The sequence below is a fragment of the Vanacampus margaritifer genome, chromosome 9, assembly GCF_051991255.1.
Source record: "Vanacampus margaritifer isolate UIUO_Vmar chromosome 9, RoL_Vmar_1.0, whole genome shotgun sequence".
NCBI classification, from domain to species: domain Eukaryota; kingdom Metazoa; phylum Chordata; class Actinopteri; order Syngnathiformes; family Syngnathidae; genus Vanacampus; species Vanacampus margaritifer.
In genome coordinates, this window is record NC_135440.1 from 21066636 (window position 1) to 21083150 (window position 16515).

Here is a 16515-nt window from a genome sequence, read left to right on the forward strand (position 1 = left end):
GTCTGGACTTATACCTGCATCACCAACACAAGGAGATAAATTTAGCGCAGTAAAACTCCCCTGCAGCACGGTTATGGTACTGCGTGCACACACAAACAACAAAAACTGGGGAAAAAAGGGTGGGAAAACAAAAAAACTAAAGTAAAAATAAATAAGTAGTAAATAAAGTAAAATTATGTACATAATATTTTTAAAAAATGTGAGGTAGGAAAAGTATGAAAAAAAACAGGAACAAATAACGTAACAGTAAAATGAAAACAGATGAAAAGAGCGAAAAGACAAATAAAAATGAAAAGTTTTTTTACTATGAGAAAAAAATGCATGGACATATTTAAAGTACCAAAAAAAAAGAAAAAAATATTAGAAAAGAAAATCTAACACAAAAATCTAAATATGTAAAAGGTGTAAGGAATAAGTGTGTGTGTGTGTTTGTTACTTCCACCTTGAAGTTGACATTGGACTTCCAACCTGCAGTACTGCACAACACACTTATTAAAGGGTAGGTAAAAAAGAAAGAAAAAGTAAATCAGGATGAAAAATGATTCAACAAGAGAAGGAAAAATGAATAAATAAAATGAAATAAAAATAATTAAAAAATAGTATGAGAGGATGAAGAAAAAAATTACAGTAAGGGCAATAGTTAAATTTCATAAAAATTAAAAAAGGGGAAATTATTTAAAGATCAAAAAAAGTAAAAATCTGATAATGAAACAGAAAGACAAACAAATAGCAGCACAAAGTAAAAAAAATAAAATAAAATAAAGATTAGAAAAACAATAAATAAATACAATAAAAAAAATTGAGAACAGAAGAAAATGGAAAACCATTCAAAAGAGACAAAAAATTAAAACTGTAAAAAACAATTCAAATACAAAGTAAAAAACAGAAAAAGCAAAGACAAAAATAAAATAAAAATGTTTAAGAATAGGAAAAGGGGAAATTAATAAGCTAACAAAAATGAAAACAAGAAAATTATAAAGAAATAAAAAACTAAGAAAAGAAAGGGAAAAAAGAACACACATTAAAAAGAGAATTTTTTTTTTTTAAAGCAATCACATGGATTTAAAGCAATTAAGAGCACAATGAATTTTTAAAAAGCCATGAAAAATAACCAAAACAAAAATAAATAGAATCAAATTATCAATCATCTTTGTCACAAATGACTTTTATTCTGTTTTGTAACTAATGAACTTTTCTTCTTTTCTATCTACAAGGACATAGAAAACGCCAAAGTTACAAAGCGGGAAAGGAGACCAGCTGCAAATTGTGGCAAAAACCGCTCATGCCAAACTTTCGCTTCAAGCAACACAAAACAGTCCTCAAAATCCCGACAACAGAAAAAAAAAAAATCATGAGAAGCATATTTTATTTTTGGCTTTCATTTCGTATTCTTGTCATGATAACAATAAATTAAATCAAAAAAACGTATTCTTTACTTGCTTCTTTCCAACATGTCGGCGCTCACCAAGCAGACAACATTCATGCTAACATGCTAGCTGACAAACGCAACCACGTTGCCACGGTTACCAACTTCTATTCACTAGTATCGCTGGAAAATAACGTTTTTCACGCTGAAAGGTTTCAACAGTGACGCTTTTTGTTGATCAAATGTTTTGTCAACATAAGAGAATCTTTGTGAAAAAGGCTAATCCGTTTCAGTTGTTTCAAGTACATTGTGTATGTCAGGGATGCGCAACTGACGGCCGGCGGCCAGCCCCTTGATTCATTACAAAAAAAAAAGTACGGCCTCACCGAGTGGTTCAGGCTTCAAACCTCTTACTCAGCTCTGTGTGTACGATTTTGGCCATCAGGCCTCTCCAGCCTCAGGATTCTTTTTCTTCTCTTTGACTTTCCCGGCAGACGTCTTTTTGGACACTTTTTTGTCTCCGGCTTCCTTGCTGGCCTCCTTTTCTCGCTCCTTTTTCTCCTTGGAGGACGCCGCCGAAGATGACGACTCCTTCTTGGCCTCCTCCTTGGCCTCCCTGCTCGACTCCTTCCTGGTGTCCTTCTTCTCCTTGGACGACTCCTTCTTCTTCACCTCGCCCGCCGCTCCCTCCTCCTCTCTCACGGCGCCCTCTGTTGGCTCGCTGGGGACTTTCTTGTCTTTATCTGGATGACAACGACATCGTTAACATACACCCGCGGGAGAGACTTTTCCCGGTAAAAGGATTCAACGCGTTTTTTATCACGTCTGCAAGAATGTGGGCGTGTCAACACCCGCACGTGTACAATGAAAACTTATCTGGGTCAAGGATGGACCCTTGCGGGACTCCACACTGGATAGGAGGCCACATTAACACAGAAAAAAAAGATATTTCCTATGTGAAAATGCTTTTACAAGGGCCACGCTTTTTGCTTCTCCATTATGTTAATATCGGGTGGCCACACGACCTCGTTTGTTATGAGAACTCAGACGGGTGCTGGGAATGCTAACGAGCCGTTTGTCGCGCCTCAGACGGGCCGTCGCAGCGGCACTCAGATGGGATTAGCTTTGACTTTTGTTGTCACACGCACGCACACTCTTTAGCATGCAGACAAATTGAGCGACAACAGCACCTGTTGCATTACAAAGCACCGCCACTTAACTGCAGGACCCCCAACCACCATCTCCCTCTCCACCCTCCCCGGGGCCTGTCAAAGACACATGTTCACACACACACACACACATACAGTGCACACACGAGCAGCAGCTTGGATTGGCTGCGTGATAAGATGATAAGAGGATGCTTGTCTGCCTACAATGAGACGCTCTTCTTATCTCCATGAGAACATTTATAGACCACAGACTGATGTCTCCCTCACTATTTGTGTGTGTGAGTGTTTGAGAAAAATCATGTAATTCTCTTCTTTGTCCCTAATATTGTGATTCTGATTCAATATGCAATTATTTTTTCAAGGTCTTTCACGCATGCTATTTATTACATAAATATATATTTTTAACAGGGTTTTGTTCAAACCCATTTGTTAGCATAATGTCAGCAATTTAGCAACTCGCGGGACACTCTTAATCTCAGGGTTGTGGGTTCGAGCCCCACGTTGGGCGGTAGCTTTTTAATTTATGTGAGCAGTGGTAGCCTACTGGTCAGAATGTGAATGACAGTATGTACTGTAGTAAACATGTGTGCCTCCAAGGCCGAGTAAATGACTGCTGATGATTTCAGTGTGAATGCTCCTTGTGTGTCTCAATTATTATTATTATTATTATTCTTTTTGTGTGTGTGTTTTTTTCCTGTCTTTTTTTTTGTTTGTAAAAAAATACAGAAAATAAAACCCAAACAAAAAAACACACACCTAATAATAATAATAATTAATAATAATAGCAAAATTGAGGCAAAATAAATAAATAAAAACATCCAGAAAAAAACAGAAAAAAATCCCCACAAATAATAATAATAATAAAAATGAAAATTGAGACAATTTTTTTTTTTTTAATTTGGTTGTAAAATCAAACCTTTTCTACTGTCTGTCATGTTCTGTTCTCCCACTATCAACACACCCCACTACACACCGAAATACACACTACAGCCCAGATTCCATCAGCCCAGAATCCCAAAACACACACACACACACGTCCACTGTGTGTCGTGGATGTTCGCTGCGGGCAGTCTGTGCGTCCGCCTGTATTTTGACGACGGCTGCGTGCAGTTGAATGCAGCGCCGCTAACAGGCCCGAGCGAGCGGAACGTGCGGGCTTTGAACGCGCCGCAGATAATCCACGGATTGTCATCGCATACGCAACACGACTTTTGTCGCCGCGTTTTTCTTTTCTTTTTTTTTTTGTCTTGTGGTGGCGGGCGACAAGAAACTTTGCATTGTAGTCGACTCAATCTGCACATCCTGTTCATCGCAAGATGAGGGCGAAAAAACTGCAAGAATAGCAATGCTAAGCTAACGTTAGCATTGTAAACAAGCTACTGCTACACTGGTAGCATGACTTATTTGTAATGGATTGTTATAACACTAAGTGTTATTTGATCTCTTTATATTGTGGATTATGACCGCTTAAAAATCTACGAAACAGCGAGGGTGCAAATGATAAACCACCGTATAGAGCGTTTTTACTGTAATGACAAAAAAAAAAAAAAAAATTCCCTCATAGAGCGAAAGTAGCCACCAAATATGACTAAAACATTCACACGCATACACCCACACATCTATATATGTATCTCCATTCAGAAGACATAATTATGATACAATAAGCAGCTGACGTGTAGGACAAGAAGCTCTCAGTGTTTCTTCTTGTTAGTGAAAATGAAACACCTCGGCCGCTCATTTGTGGGAAGCACGTTCTAATAAACGTATTCCCATGATGCCGGCGAATGGAGCGACATTAGGCTGGATTTCCTGACACGCTGATCGCGTCTGAAGAAGCCGACTTAGCGCCTTCGTGTCGCAAAGGAGAAGAAGAAAAAAACAACATTTAGTCTACAGACGTCCTCTTTGTCGCTTGCTTTACAACATCAATGTTTGTGGACGTTTGTGAGGGCTCCCATGAGAAAAACGTGGTTGACGGACGGTCACGCAGGTGCTCGGAACGTTTTCCCAGCGATGGACTTTGTGTTTTTGATGTTAGTTTTAGCTATTAGCTTCCCGTCATAGCTCATATTTCCATGTGTTTCTTTCACTGCAAACAAACTCAAGCGCACTTTGGTCTTGAAGGGGCCACAAAAATTGAATTCTTTGCCAATGTGATGATGGCACCAAAAAAGTGTAAAGTGAGAAGAACAACTTTGTGGTTTATTTAGGTTCAGTGTTGGCAAAGTTACTTCCAAAATGGCATTTGTTTAAAAATAACAAAGTCGTTGGTCTCGTGATTTCGTGAAGCGGAATTCTCAAGTATGACAATTTACACCTTGTCGCCTCGATCCAGCACATAAAGGAAGGCTTTGACAAGCAGTGTGAAAAGGGGTAAGGGTTGGGTTGGCAAGCCCGGCTAGCTCAGTCGGTAGAGCATGAGACTCTTAATCTCAGGGTCGTGGGTTCGAGCCCCACGTTGGGCGAGTACATTTTAGGATGCTTCAGCAGGTACTGATTTTACTTGGCAGTAGAAGTTCTGGAGTGTCTTTGTTCTCGTTCATTCCCACAAACATGAGAAAAAAACACACCAAAACGGACAGTTTGACTTCACACCTATGTTTGGGCTTTTTACAATTCCTGTCACACAATTCAAACGACCTCCAAAGCCAGGAAATTGCCACCTTCATCCAACTATTCCAGGTTAGTAAAATTTAGCACTTTCATTCATCTGCAGAAATGCAAATGCAAAAATGCCTTTAATAAGCAGTGCGAAAAAAATTGCAGAGATACTTCAGTTGTTAGCATGCTGTACCCTAGCACAGGGTTCACCAATTCCGGTCCTCGAGGTCCGCAGTCCTGCAGCTTTTAGATTTTTACGCCCACTAGCACACCTGATTTATATAATCAGCTCATCAGCATGCTTGATAACGACCCTAGGAAACATCTAAAACCCTGCAGGACTCCGGACCTCGAGGACCAGAATTGGCAAACCCTGCCCTAGCATCTTATTGGATAGTAGACGAGCTGGGACCTTTTTGACGCCCCGATTCCAAAATGGTACCTTTCCCACAAACATGGGAAAAGAACATCCTGCGACAGGCAGTTTGACGTCCCGTCCGTTTTCCATTACTCTACTTTCACGCAATTGCCGTCTGCATCTGCAAAATTACTACCTTTAGCTCGTCCGCACCGGCAGAGCTTTGATAGAATTGACAAAACTTCAGCAGACGTAAGCCCGGCTAGCTCAGTCGGTAGAGCATGAGACTCTTAATCTCAGGGTCGTGGGTTCGAGCCCCACGTTGGGCGAGTATGTTTTGAACACTTTAAAAAAGTAAACCATTGGTAGCTTAGCATTTGGATGAATGTTGGTCGAAAGCATCTTCAAACAAACAAATCCTCGTCAATCCATTTCCAGATGTTGCACTTTTTAAGTCTACCGTCTAAGTTTTAAAATCATAAATATGTGAGCTGTAACGTAAAACAAGTGTAGTCGTGTTGGAACGCAGACGCACAAAGAGCGAGCGAGCGACACCGAAGACCACAACTTCAATGCTCGCTCGCTCGCCCGCTCGCTGGGTGTGGTTTAGTGGGCGGATTCATTCCCGTGGTCGTCCGGGATATTTTCTCTCTGGACAGAAACGCCCTGCTAGCACCAACACACACACAATATGCAGACAACTGTACGGTGGTTTGCTCAAAAAGTGTTTTCGATTACCATAAAATGGTGCAAAGTGTTTCATGTCTGGTGGTACACAATGCGCACTCACACACACACACACACGCCTCCATCAACTTCCTCATGCGCTCTGAACTCTGTCTAAATACAGTCGGCCACATCAGAGACGACGTTTGCAACGCTGACTGACACACACACGCACACACAAAACATACACACATACAAAGTGCATTAGCAGCTGTACATACAGTGTTACATATGTCAGCTTGCTTACTAAAAATTAACACGCACACGCACACACACACACACGTACGCTACTTAAACGTAGCGTGCACCCTGAAATCCAACCCTCTTTCACCATGTGATAAAAAAAAAATGAGAGGGGCTCGAGTCTCGCGCATTACTGGCTGAGCTAGCCAGGAAAGCTAAAATTAGCATTTAGCTCTGGTCAGAAATACGACATCATTACCAGCAGTCTGCGGTCAGCCAATTAGATTCATTTCATTCCATTGTCATTAGCCAATCAAAACGCTTTCTTTCAATTGTCGTTCGCCAATCAAAGGCGTTAGCCACAACAGGGCGGAAGCTGGACGGCGGCCATCTTGTACTACTGTATAAACTATACGTATACGTACAGATTAGACATACAGTATATAGCTCGTAGGCTCTTAGTATATAAATCCTGCTGTTTCTATTAAGTACAGTCTCAAATGTTCTCCAATTTTGATGCTGTAAATGTATAGGATCGTATGCCGGGAAACGTTTTTTGGGAGTGTTAATATGGCGGCCTCGCGGCATCAAAGCGAAGCAACTTCCTGTGCAAATTTAAAGCTAATTTAAATACAGTATATATATCAAATGTTCTACTTTTAGTAAGTGTTGCATGACCAAAAATACATTCCAAAAATTCCATATTTTTAACTCTCCAACGTCAGTTAAGGGCTGAGAGATGCAATTATAATAAGCTATATTGTATTTAAAATAGACAACTTTTAAAATGGCCTCCTTACGATGCATACCTTTCAAAATGTGTGGACAACGCCACCTTGTGGTGTAATTTTTGCATTCCATTATTCTTATATGTATCAAATTCGCACAATAACAACTGCATTTGTGACCCTCTTTTACAGATGCAGATAAAACTATAATTCAAATATTGAGGAACGTTTGATGTAAGAGGTCAGATATTTTCTTTGTTTGAATTGAAGTTTGGTTCGCAAATACCTTGTACTTTAAACTCTTTAATGGATTGATGTAGGTTGTTTGTTGAATTAAAATTAAATGTATTTAAAAAAAAAAAAAGATTTATTTAATTAGCTTTACCTTTTCAGTTTTCACAGGAAGTCGCATCGCTTCGATGCCGCCAGGCCGCCATATGGCGAACGACAATGGAAGGAAAGCAGTTTGATTGGCTAATGACAATGGATGGAAATGGATCTAATTGGCTGACGTAGACAGTCTTGTGGCTGCCGCTAGCCGGGCTTGTGAGCAGAAGGTGACACAGACACACAGCTATACACATGATACGGCTGTGATGAGGTGAAAGGTCACTGTGTGTGTGTGTGTACGTTTTTGTGTGTAAAAGATTGTAAACACAGCACAAAGTCTCCACTGTTCAACTATTAAGATTCTTCCCACATACTGCATTTCTTTCTTTGCTACTTTCACTTCAACTTCACTTGACCACGCCGCTGTTGTCATGGACACCAAGTCGACACACACATGCGCACATTCACTTAAATGCAAGCACAACCACACACAGTCTGTAAAATGATATAAAGTTGGTGCAAAAGAGGATGTTAAGCGACACGCTAATAATGCAAGTGAGGCCGAATGTTCCGCGTCAAGCTAACAAACAGCTGCAAAACACAAGCGCCCAACGTGGGGCTCGAACCCACGACCCTGAGATTAAGAGTCTCATGCTCTACCGACTGAGCTAGCCGGGCTCGTGTAAGTTGCTCTGACTGACAGCAAAGGGGGAAGTACGGTCACTACGTCTACCGGATGAAGAAGAAAACATTCTCCCCATTTAAAGAGCAGCGCTCACTTAATGACGTGACTGTCGCTTTAAGAGTGTTCCTGTGTATTGTGATGTTGCTCATTTGAAGACTTTACTGTGACTGAGGCACGCTAGCATTTAAAACTCGAGCTATTGTTAGTTTAGTAGTTCCTGTTACACAATTTATCTCAGCACTCCCAAACCCTGGCAGCGTTTAGGTCATAAATCAAATGCATGCTGGCATTCCACACGCATACACACACACACACACATATGTACACAGTACTCTCAATGAATACTGCACACACACACGGTCACATCCAAGCATGCATTCACCTGCAAAGCAATGCCCCGAAAGTATGCATATGTCTATGAATGAGAACAAAGAAACTTAGGAAGTAGCCCAAAGACTATAACACTATTTATCTAACCGAAACTATGGTGTGTGTGCGTGTGTATTGAAACAATAGTTTTTGTTGCGCTGTAGAAGAAAGAAAGTTGTTATTAAGTCTGTAAGAGTATGATGAAGATGAACTGATGCTTGACATCTGGCATATTCCAGTACTTGTCAACTGGCCCGGCTAGCTCAGTCGGTAGAGCATGAGACTCTTAATCTCAGGGTCGTGGGTTCGAGCCCCACGTTGGGCGGTTACATTTTAAGGCTGTCCTAAGCACAAGGTTTCTTGCCAGTTTTAGTTATGCTTGACAGAAAAGAAGAGATACAAAAAATAAATAAATTGGGAAATATTTTTTATATTAATTGATATTTTGCAATGACAGAGTGGACATGATAATTTTGTTAACAACAAAATAAATAGAAATTATTCCGATACATAAGGAAAAAAAGAAATAAGGAAAAAAAAGAGAACGTTTTCGTTATGCTTGACAGAAAAGAAGAGATACAAAAGAAAATAATAATTGGGGAAATATTTTTTATATTAATTGATATTTTGCAATGACAGAGTGGACATGATAATTTTGTTAACAACAAAATAAATAGAAATTATTCCGAAACATATGGAAAAAAAAGAAATAAGGAAAAAAAAAGAACGTTTTCGTTATGCTTGACAGAAAAGAAGAGATACAAAAGAAAATAATAATTGGGGAAAGATTTTTTTATATTAATTGATATTTTGCAATGACAGAGTGGACATGATAATTTTGTTAACAACAAAATAAAAAAAAATTATTTTGAAACATAAGGAAAAAAAGAAATAAGGGGAAAAAAAAGAAAAGAAGCAATATACAATTTGTTCAAACTGCTCCCACAGTGGAGTGTTTTAAGTCTTGCCTTAAGATCCACATTTATTCCTTGTATTTTAGTTCAACGTGAATTGTGTGGTCTTCGGGTCTTTTAGTGTTTTTTTTTATTTTATTTTTTTTAAATATATTCATTGTATATTTTACATTTTTTATTTTTGTATTTTACTGATTGTTTCCCATTTTTTTTCATAGTTTTACTAGATTTTATGTGTGCGGATCTCATTGCAGCACTTTGTAAACGCTTGTTTATAAAATGTGCTCTACAAATAAAGCGGATTGGATTGGATTAGACACAATTGACCTTTCAGACAATGAAAAACAGCTACTGTCATCTTTCTGCTCTGAAAAAAAAAAAGAAGCTGGCTGAAGTTGTTCCTTATCGTTCTTACTGATATTGTCCTAACTGACATGCTCACTGTTGGCATGATCGTTACTAACATGTTCTCACTGACACGGTCCGATTGGGCCGAGACAGCAAAGCAGACACAAACACGGAAGCGCATAGGGGGTCCGAGACAGAGAGGTCTCCAGGTACATGAGGCGGTCATGGGAGAGCAACTGAACTTAAATGCGTCCACAGTAACACACTCACGCGTGTGTATTTGTGTGTGAGCTCCAGCTGAATGCGTTCTTTATCATGCCTCGCAGTGCTCTGACGACAAGGACTCGTTTGGATCTCTCGCCGGCTGTAGAAAGGAAAGCGGCGTCATTTTGCTAATGTGGAAAATGAAAAATGCACTTGGGATGCTGCTAATGATCATCGGGAAAGTCTGCCGTGATGATTAGAGGCCCACTGACTTTGCGTCAGTGATGTATGGGAGCCCACTGGACAAACTTCCCACTTGAAAATAAGGCACAACATAAATCGTCATCATGATGGGAATTTGCTCGAGTTTGGGATGATTCAAAGCGTGACTAGTTGTCTGCGTAATAAGGTCATCTAAAATGTGCAATAGAGCGACTGGTGTCAAATTAAGTTTTTAATGTCTTGTGTACAAATAGTTGTGTGTCTTCTCTGGAGTGCATGCCTACCCATCAAATGTGAAATTAAAGCAGAACAAAGCAGCATTTGGCTTTTATTGATTATGGCGGCACCTTTGGACAAAAGCGGTATTGTTTTCCCTTGATTTTCCCTACAAGAACTACATTTCCCATGAGGCCAAGCGCATATCATCCGGACGTCCAAGGCGTCTGCAGTTGGACTGTATTACATTGTTTCCAGTGGCCATTTTGTCATCTTACCTTTTTTTATTGCACACACAAACGGCTACGCTCGCCCCCTCCCTCCCCTCCCACGATGCATTCACAAGCATTCGTAAACAAGAAAGAACACAACTTTTGAGTGTTGCATGGCTGGTTGGGCCAGTGTGGAAAGGCGAACTATCAAGCTGATGGCTATTTATTGCTATCACGCAATTTTCCAATAGCTAACATTAGCATAATTATTTTTTATTTGAGCATGGAAAGCTACCTTCTAAAAATAAATAAAATATGTCACTTCCCCCATTCGTTTCCCATTCGTTACAAAAACGGAAGCCAATTTGAATGTCGCCGCAAGATTACTGCTTTCCTGGAAGAAGCCGCAAAACAACTGAAAAGTTTTGTCCGAGGAGACAAAAAAGAAAAAAGGAAGCTACCCGGATAAAAGGTCAGTCAAGGATCAACATTGGCCCGGCTTTCACAAGCTCAAAAATGACGCAATGAATTTGTCCTCAGGGGAAATGTGGTCTTCCTTCAGCCATAACAGTACTGCTTTTGTCCATATGGCGGCACTATAATCAACACAAACAGAAAGTTCCTTAGTGTTGCTTTAAGCGTGCCCAAAATGATTAAAAAAATGATATATCAGTATGCTTTCGTTTTCAGCATGTATAATACATTTAGATTTGTTTTCACTTTATAGGGTCTTTAAATGTATTTAACCCTCCTGTTGTTACGGGTCAAATTGACCCGTTTGGAGAATGTAGAGAAAAAAAAATCTATTTTGTCTGTGTTTCAAAAAAAAAAAAAATTAAAACATTGCATTGCGTTATGTGATATTTCTTGACCATTAAACATTACAACGGGTCACATTGACCCATGAACATTGTTGAGAAACAAATACAACAGCAGGGCTATGGCGCATCGGAGAGGTGAAGTAAAAAAAAAAAAAAGTCATATTACATTTTCGTATTTCTATATTTTCACTCATCACTGGCGGGTCTGTAAATATAACCTCCGCAGTAAACAGGAGCTCCTTGTATATTCGTTAAACGTCAGCTGAAATGAAGTTTGCCTGGCAAAGTGCGCACATGGCGGGGCGGCGGATGGTCAGACAGCGAGAGGAAGTGCGTACATTCCAGTCTAATCCTGATAGGACGCAGCGGGCCCGAGATACAAGAACACGTCGCCCGGCCGGGGCACAAAACACACTGGCAGCGTTGACACTTTGGCAGCGACGCTTATTTACGAGGAGCCGCTTTAAGCTTGTTTGCACGTCCGCTCGTGTGAAAGGATGCGAGCGCTTAGCGCGCACACGTGTGGCCCGAAGAATACGCGGCGTATGATTTCAAAGACACATCCTCTGAAGTGTGTGTGTGTGTGTGTTTGCTCAATGGGAACAAAGGCAGCAGTGTGTCCCGCAGAGAGCGAGAGTGGGCGAGACACATCCAGAGTATATTACTTATTTATCTAACTTAGAACTGTTTTATCCCACGTGCCATAAATCTAACAGACTCTCTGCCCTGCACACACTTGCGTGCGCACACGCACATCTGTAACATGTTAGCTATTGTGTTTAACACACTAGCATTCAGAGTTTTTACAACGGCTGACAATAAATCATTAAAAGTCGCATATAAGTCTTGTCAGGCCTATCAGATTACATTGTGTCTTGTAAAAAAAAAAATAGATCATATGTTTCTATAATATGTGCTGCTGTCACCACAATTTCCTGCAACAATGTCATAAATTACAAAATAGAGCGTTCTCCTCGTATATCACGATTCCTCGTTCACACCTCTGGCATACTGCAGATTTTGAAGCAATCATTTTTCAGGCAAGTCCGAATTTGAAGTTGCATGCCTTTATTGTAGTACCATGTTGTGCCACAGCACTGAGCTTTACTGGAAAAGTTGAAGCGTAATTGACAGCAAGAAGAAGAGGTAGATAAGGTCGCCAACTAAACTCCAACAGTTGTTGAGAGAGAATGTTTGCCTGTGAAAATTGTTGTATGCTCGGTTTGTATGGGTTGTTGCTGTATGTGTAAGGAGCAGTTGTTTAAAGGGTCAGAAATAACACATCTATGCTAACTGCTGTTAGCTCATCAATAGCATTGGTATGGTATATTAGCATTACGCTAGAAGACTTGGGTTGAACATTTTAGTGTTTCAACATGCAACCATGTTTAATTCTCTTTTGTTCTCAAGCAATCCAGCAGTTGTTTTTTGTTGTTGTATCCATATCAGAAGGCGGCCATTTTGACACTTGCTGTCGAGTGAATATGACATCACAGTTGCTCAGGTCTCAGGTGACAACTAATCACAGCTCAGTTTCAGAAAACAAGTGAGCTGTGATTGGTCGCTGCCTGAGCCCGGATTAACTGTGATGTCATATTCACTCGACAGCAAGTGTCAAAATGGCCGCCTTCTGAGATGGATAAAAATGGCTGAATTTTGCTGCATAACTCATATTCCACAAATATAAAATAAATCAGAATGTCATGTTGACTTCCCTTTTAAGTGTCAATTTTACAGTAAACTTTAAGTGGGAGCGTCAAATGCTGAAAACAGCTTGAAGCAAGCACACTTGTCCTCTTATTTGGAGAACTGTGCAAGTGAGAGCGAGAAAGGAATACTTTAAAAAGCACGTTTTACATTTGGTCTCACTATCAAGTATTTACACCTATTGCAGTGGGTCTGGAACGTATCCCCCGCGATAAACACGGCTTCACTCTAATAATAACAGACTGTAAAATTGCTGTCCAAATGCTAAACATTGTTGTAATAACTTGATCTAATTTAATCATCTGTCTTTTAAGAATCCATCCATCCATCCATTTTCTTGGCCGCTTTTTCCTCACTAGGGTCGCGGGGGTGCTGGAGCCTATCCCAGCTAGCTTCGGGCAGTAGGCGGGGTACACCCTGAACTGGTTGCCAGCCAATCGCAGGGCACACAGAGACGAACAACCACACTCACATTCACACCTAGGGACAATTTGGAGTGTTCAATTAACCTGCCATGCATGTTTTTGGAATGTGGGAGGAAACCGGAGTACCCGGTGAAAACCCACGCAAGCACGGGGAGAACATGCAAACTCCACCCAGGAAGGCCGAAGCCCGGACTCGATCTCACGTCCTCTGCACTGGGAGGCGGACGTGCTAACCAGTCAGCCACCGTGCTGCCCCCTTTTAAGAATCCAAGTTCAAATTTCCTCAGAAATGAAGCGCATCTGTATGTGCACATCGCTGAGGTTGCCAGCGTCCACTTTAAGGTGTTTGCTGAAGCAAAAAGCAGCTGCTCAAACACATTCACAGGAGGAGGATTCGTGCTTCATTTCTCTCCGGACTCTTTCCTACTTTCTTTCCCGCGGCACCGTTCACACGCTTTGCGAAGACGAGTGACGAGCACGCGCGTGTTTTCTCACTCTTTCAGACAGATTACTTCCTGTTCTACTCGCTGTTACATTTCCTTCCTTCCTGTAAGTGGGCCAGAACCTTTTCTCTGTTTGCGTCCTGCAGCAACTTCATTACAGTGGGCTACACACCCATTAAAATGGCTCATTGTAATAATAACTAAGCCCGGCTAGCTCAGTCGGTAGAGCATGAGACTCTTAATCTCAGGGTCGTGGGTTCGAGCCCCACGTTGGGCGTATGCCTTTTTTGGGAAAAATTTGTGGGTACTAGAGACTCCATAATCCGGTAAATTCCAGGAGGCCCTACCAACAACTACCGGAGAAGAGACTGTAGCAGACAATCAGACTTCATAACAGTGTTCTGTCTTTCCACTGTCCCCTTTTCACACATTTGCGGCAGTTATTGCTTCCAAAGCTGGAAGAAAAAATGGGCTGCCTTCATTATTTACATTCTGTGTTAGTACCTCTCACAAGATGCGGTGCTCCTAGATTGGATTTGCCAATTTCGACAGGTGATGTGAAAAGATTCTTAACAGCCCGGCTAGCTCAGTCGGTAGAGCATGAGACTCTTAATCTCAGGGTCGTGGGTTCGAGCCCCACGTTGGGCGGATGCCTTTTGGGAAACATTAGTGGGTACTAGAGACTATATAATCGGGTAAGTTCCAGGATGCCCTACCAACAACCACCAGAGAAGAGACTGTAGCAGACTTCACAACAGTGTTCTGTCTTTCCGCTGTACCCTTTCACACAATTGCTTTCTTGCCACAGTTACTACTTCCAAAGCTGGAAGAAAAAATGGTCTACCTTTGTTATTTACATTTTCTGTTGGTACCGCTCACAATCCGGGGTGCTCCTAGATTGGATTTGCCAATTTCGACAGGTGATGTGAAAAGACTCTTAACAGCCTGGCTAGCTCAGTTTGTAGAGCATGAGACTCTTAATCTCAGGGTCGTGGGTTCGAGCCCCACGTTGGGCGGATGCCTTTTGGGAAACATTAGTAGGTACTAGAGACTACATAATCAGGTAAATTCCAGGAGCTCCTCCCAACAACCACCGGAGAAAAGATTGTAGCAGACTTCACAACCGTGTTCTGTCTTTCCACTGCACCCTTTCACACATTTGCTTTCCTGCCACAGTTACTACCTCCAAAGCTGGAAGAAAAAATGGGTTACCTTCATTATTTACATTCTGTGTTAGTACCTCTCACAATACGGGGTGCTCCTTGATCGGAGTTGCCACTTTCAACAGGTGATGTAAAACAATTCCTAAGTGCCCGGCTAGCTCAGTCGGTAGAGCATGAGACTCTTAATCTCAGGGTCGTGGGTTCGAGCCCCACGTTGGGCGGATCACTTTTGGGAAACATTAGTGGGTACTAGAGACTATATAATCGGGTAAGTTCCAGGATGCCCTACCAACAACCACCAGAGAAGAGACTGTAGCAGACTTCACAACAGTGTTCTGTCTTTCCGCTGTACCCTTTCACACAATTGCTTTCTTGCCACAGTTACTACTTCCAAAGCTGGAAGAAAAAATGGTCTACCTTTGTTATTTACATTTTCTGTTGGTACCGCTCACAATCCGGGGTGCTCCTAGATTGGATTTGCCAATTTCGACAGGTGATGTGAAAAGACTCTTAAAAGCCTGGCTAGCTCAGTTTGTAGAGCATGAGACTCTTAATCTCAGGGTCGTGGGTTCGAGCCCCACGTTGGGCGGATGCCTTTTGGGAAACATTAGTAGGTACTAGAGACTACATAATCAGGTAAATTCCAGGAGCTCCTCCCAACAACCACCGGAGAAAAGATTGTAGCAGACTTCACAACCGTGTTCTGTCTTTCCACTGCACCCTTTCACACATTTGCTTTCCTGCCACAGTTACTACCTCCAAAGCTGGAAGAAAAAATGGGTTACCTTCATTATTTACATTCTGTGTTAGTACCTCTCACAATACGGGGTGCTCCTTGATCGGAGTTGCCACTTTCAACAGGTGATGTAAAACAATTCCTAAGTGCCCGGCTAGCTCAGTCGGTAGAGCATGAGACTCTTAATCTCAGGGTCGTGGGTTCGAGCCCCACGTTGGGCGGATCACTTTTGGGAAACATTAGTGTGTACAAGAGACTACATAATCGGGTAAGTTCCAGGATGCCCTACCAACGACCAGAGAAGAGACTGTAGCAGACAATCAGACTTCATAACAGTGTTCTGTCTTTCCACTGTCCCCTTTTCACACATTTGCGGCAGTTACTACTTCCAAAACTGGAAAAAAAATGGGCTGCCTTCATTATTGACATTCTGTGTTAGTACCTCTCACAATACGGGGTGCGCCGCAATCGGAGTTGCCACTTTTGACAGGTGATGTAAAACGAATCCTATGAGCCCGGCTAGCTCAGTCGGTAGAGCATGAGACTCTTAATCTCAGGGTCGTGGGTTCGAGCCCCACGTTGGGCGGAT

General features: G+C 41.5%; 1 protein-coding gene and 11 non-coding genes across 13 annotated transcripts in view; 10 read left to right on the forward strand and 2 right to left on the reverse strand.

The window, feature by feature from the left end:
- Positions 1-1144: 1144 nt before the first annotated feature.
- bbs9 (Bardet-Biedl syndrome 9) overlaps positions 1145-16515 on the reverse strand; it is a 103066-nt gene continuing 87695 nt past the window's right edge. For both annotated transcript variants that reach the window (XM_077576668.1, XM_077576667.1), the window contains one exon: positions 1145-2109. In XM_077576668.1, coding sequence (XP_077432794.1) covers positions 1808-2109 — 302 coding nt within the window. In that variant the 3' untranslated portion in view covers positions 1145-1807. The remainder of the gene's footprint in view (positions 2110-16515) is intronic.
- On the forward strand, positions 4928-5000 carry trnak-cuu (transfer RNA lysine (anticodon CUU)). The gene has a single exon. It is a non-coding gene; the product is annotated as a tRNA-Lys (tRNA).
- On the forward strand, positions 5751-5823 carry trnak-cuu (transfer RNA lysine (anticodon CUU)). Its single transcript has one exon. It is a non-coding gene; the product is annotated as a tRNA-Lys (tRNA).
- trnak-cuu (transfer RNA lysine (anticodon CUU)) lies at positions 8067-8139 on the reverse strand. Its single transcript has one exon. It is a non-coding gene; the product is annotated as a tRNA-Lys (tRNA).
- Positions 8768-8840, forward strand: trnak-cuu (transfer RNA lysine (anticodon CUU)). The gene has a single exon. It is a non-coding gene; the product is annotated as a tRNA-Lys (tRNA).
- On the forward strand, positions 14232-14304 carry trnak-cuu (transfer RNA lysine (anticodon CUU)). The gene has a single exon. It is a non-coding gene; the product is annotated as a tRNA-Lys (tRNA).
- On the forward strand, positions 14603-14675 carry trnak-cuu (transfer RNA lysine (anticodon CUU)). The gene has a single exon. It is a non-coding gene; the product is annotated as a tRNA-Lys (tRNA).
- Positions 14971-15043, forward strand: trnak-cuu (transfer RNA lysine (anticodon CUU)). The gene has a single exon. It is a non-coding gene; the product is annotated as a tRNA-Lys (tRNA).
- Positions 15339-15411, forward strand: trnak-cuu (transfer RNA lysine (anticodon CUU)). Its single transcript has one exon. It is a non-coding gene; the product is annotated as a tRNA-Lys (tRNA).
- On the forward strand, positions 15707-15779 carry trnak-cuu (transfer RNA lysine (anticodon CUU)). Its single transcript has one exon. It is a non-coding gene; the product is annotated as a tRNA-Lys (tRNA).
- On the forward strand, positions 16075-16147 carry trnak-cuu (transfer RNA lysine (anticodon CUU)). Its single transcript has one exon. It is a non-coding gene; the product is annotated as a tRNA-Lys (tRNA).
- On the forward strand, positions 16440-16512 carry trnak-cuu (transfer RNA lysine (anticodon CUU)). Its single transcript has one exon. It is a non-coding gene; the product is annotated as a tRNA-Lys (tRNA).